This window comes from Uranotaenia lowii, chromosome 2 (assembly GCF_029784155.1).
Source record: "Uranotaenia lowii strain MFRU-FL chromosome 2, ASM2978415v1, whole genome shotgun sequence".
In the NCBI taxonomy this organism is placed as follows: Eukaryota; Metazoa; Arthropoda; class Insecta; order Diptera; family Culicidae; genus Uranotaenia; species Uranotaenia lowii.
The window spans coordinates 142,124,157-142,127,579 of NC_073692.1; the positions used below are offsets into that span (position 1 = coordinate 142,124,157).

General features: G+C 38.2%; 1 protein-coding gene across 1 annotated transcript; it reads right to left on the bottom strand.

Moving 5' to 3' along the window:
- Positions 1-1,395: 1,395 nt before the first annotated feature.
- Positions 1,396-1,839, bottom strand: LOC129741918 (uncharacterized). The gene has a single exon (XM_055733733.1). The coding sequence runs from the start codon at positions 1,837-1,839 to the stop codon at positions 1,396-1,398; it is 444 nt and encodes a 147-aa protein (XP_055589708.1).
- Positions 1,840-3,423: the final 1,584 nt, after the last annotated feature.

Sequence of the window (3,423 nt, forward strand, 5' to 3'; positions counted from 1 at the left end):
TATTAGCTGATGATACTTTGCTTTCAGCCAAAGGTCGAAATTTACGGGTGGTACGCAGTAGATTGCAACAAAATTTAAATTCCTTTTTGAATTACTTGAAAATGTGGAAAATTTCTCCTAACGCTTCCAAAACTCAACTTATTTTATTTCCCCATAAGCCAAGAGCAAATTTTTTAAAACCTAATGAAAATCATTCCATAACTTTTAATGGGGTTTCTTTAGAATGGTCTGATCACGTGAAGTACTTGGGACTCACACTTGATCGGAATCTTTCTTTTAAGAATCACATTGAAGATATTCAATCTAAATGTAATAAATACACTAAATCTCTTTATTCTCTCATCAACAGGAAATTCCGACTTTGCCTGAAGAATAAGATGCTTATTTACAAGCAAGTCTTCCGACCAGCGATAATGTATGCAGTTCCGATTGGTCTAGCTGCTGCGCGACGAGGAAGAAAGCCATCCAGAGGATTCAGAACAAGGTTATGAAAATGATTTTGCGGCTTCCACCTTGGCACAGCACCGAAGATCTTCATCGGATTGCAGGCATTGAATCTATCGAAGAGATGGCCAACAAAATCATCTCCAACTTCAGAGGCAAATCGATGCAGTCTTCCATCGCAGAGATTCGCTCTCTCTACAATTAGTTTAATTTTAGGATAGCTTAAGTTTTTAGTTTAAAATATTTTTTTTTTCACTACAGGATGTTCTCCTTTATAAAAATGCTTGATTGTGCTCAGCAAATTTAAGTCGAATAAATAAATTTTAGTGATTATTTAACTATAGGGCTCTGAAAGTTCATTACTGAACTGAACACCTAATTTAATGTATTAATGTAATATAAATGTAATGATGAATTGGTACTAATAAAGATATATTTAAAAAAAAAATGCACACTCGCGACTTCTCTATACAAACTATTTATTTCCGCTGCTTAACTACAAGGGTTCTGATCTACACAACAGTTCGTCACTAACTGCCGATCAAGAGCCGAGTCCCCAGGTTGCTCGTTGATTGGTTTCATTTGATTCTCTCTCGGATATTCTTTCTCTGGCATTATGTGGTAAAGGATTTTGGGGCTGAAGTGATACCTACGTGAATCATAACTCTACAATCCCTCTTCTGCTCTGGAATGAAAAAAATGTCTACAAACACGGTATCGACTAGAATGTAATTTAATTTTAGAAAAAAAATGATACAGGTTACCTATGAGTTATATTTAGCTGGCATTCTTCGTGAACGTTTCGGACGCTTTGGTGACTGTTGATGTTCTGGTTTTTCGGGTTCTGATCTTTTTAAACGTTCTTTACCTGCTCCATCCTCAGATGAAGATTGGCCGTTTACCTTAGGAGAATTTTGCCATTTCCTTAAGTGAGAAACGGGACGTCTATACCTAGTCTACTCCTTCTCTATTTGCCACAATCGTATCGTTGCCATTCTTCTGGATAACCTTGAACTCTTCCAGTCGGAAGTTGGGCTCCAAGTTTCCAGTTTCATAATTTTTCAAAATGACTGTATCACCTTCTACAATATTGGACGGTTTGGATCGGCTGCGATTATCAGCATAAATCTTCTCTTTCATTTTTTTAATAGCGTCGTCGTCCCGAACACCGTCATCCCGATTCAAATACGGTTCGGTACGTAGAGATGGTAGAAGATCTTTCACCGGCCTCCCAGTGAGTAGTTCTAGTGGAGCCTTACCAGTCATCGAGTGAGGTGTGGTGTTGTACATGTGCACATAGTCTTTAACAGCACCACGCCAATCTGCTTTTACTGCTTTTGCAATTTTCAGTGCCCTCAAAATCCCCTGATTTTGTCTTTCCACGAGCCCATTCATTTGTGGCCAGTATGGTATTGTGCGGATCAATAGAATATTCTTTTGAGTGCAATAACGGGAGAACTCTTTGCTTGAGAGGTGGCCCGTTATCGCTCCGGAGAGTTTCGGGGTATGTTTGCTCCTGAAACACCGACTCCAGAGCTTCGATGGTTTTAGAGGCTGTGGTACCATTCATCTCGATTACCTTTAAATAACGGCTGTAGTAATCAACTACCACAAGGAATGTCACGCATTCCTTTTCTGAAAAAAAGTCAACTGCGATCTCTTGCCAGGCGCGTTCAGGCATCTCTTTCCGAAACATTGGTTCTGCAGGACTTTGAAGGCTCACTGCTGTGCATCCACCGCATTCTTGGATACGATCGCCAACATCACGATCCATGTAAGGCCACCAAACTTTTTCCCGAAGGTTCCTTCGCATACTCACGACTCCCGGGTGTCCTCGGTGCGCGATATCCAGGGCTCTAGATCGTAGTTTAGGTGAAAGTACAATTCGGTTATCTCTAACAACAATTCCATGAATGACACCGAGTTCCTTTGAAAAAGTTTCATAATGAAAAAGACTTGAAGGCCATTTTTGGTTGTGGATTGCTTTGATGACAGCACTCAAGGTTTCGTCATTGGCAGTCTTAGAACGAATTTCCTTTAGAGTAATGGCTGCTAATGAGTCTTCAATAGAACAGAGATAATGCTCAGATTCGTCATCAAATGGTTTCTCGAATTCAGACTGAGGGCAGAGCCGTGAAAGTATATTTGAGATGTTATTCGAACCTGGAATGTATTCTATGCGCCGGTAGGATCCACCAGGGGAGGGAAGAATGCGTTGCCTTCGAAATAAATGCACACTCGCGACTTCTCTATACAAACTATTTATTTCCGCTGCTTAACTACAAGGGTTCCGATCTACACAACAGTTCGTCACTAACTGCCGATCAAGAGCCGAGCCCCCAGGTTGCTCGTTGATTGGATTGGTTTCATTTGATTCTCTCTCGGATGTTCTCTCCCTGGCATTATGTGGTAAAGGATTTTGGGGCTAAAGTGATACCTACGTGAATCATAACTCTATATGCTCAAGATTTTATTCTTTCTTCGTTTTCTTTTTTTGATAAGAACTTTATCAAACAAATTAAAAATATGATTCTTGATTTCCAATCATCTCATAGGCTTTAACTTGAACCATATTTGGAATGCAAATACAATGGATAATTTAATAAAAAATTTATCCTGTAATTTAATTGTATATTTGATTTAGTTTTTACTATAAAGGTATAGTTGTGAAATTTACTTCTAAGTTAGAAATAAATAAGATTTTAAAATTTTTGACTTTGGGTTGAGACCCTGGTTTATGGGCTAAGCTCATCTTTTACCTGTTTTTTTTTAACCTTGCTGAATATTTAATAATAGTAAAACTTTGGTAATGTAAATTCAGTTGAATTTTCTCAATTTAAGATGATAGCCTACAAAATTTTATATCCAGCTTGTGCATTCGAATGCAGATCTTGTTTCTGCATTCTGGATATGATGGAAATGATGTTTAATTTGAAACGAATATTTTTTTTTGAATTCAAATGTTAAAGTGTTATCCTT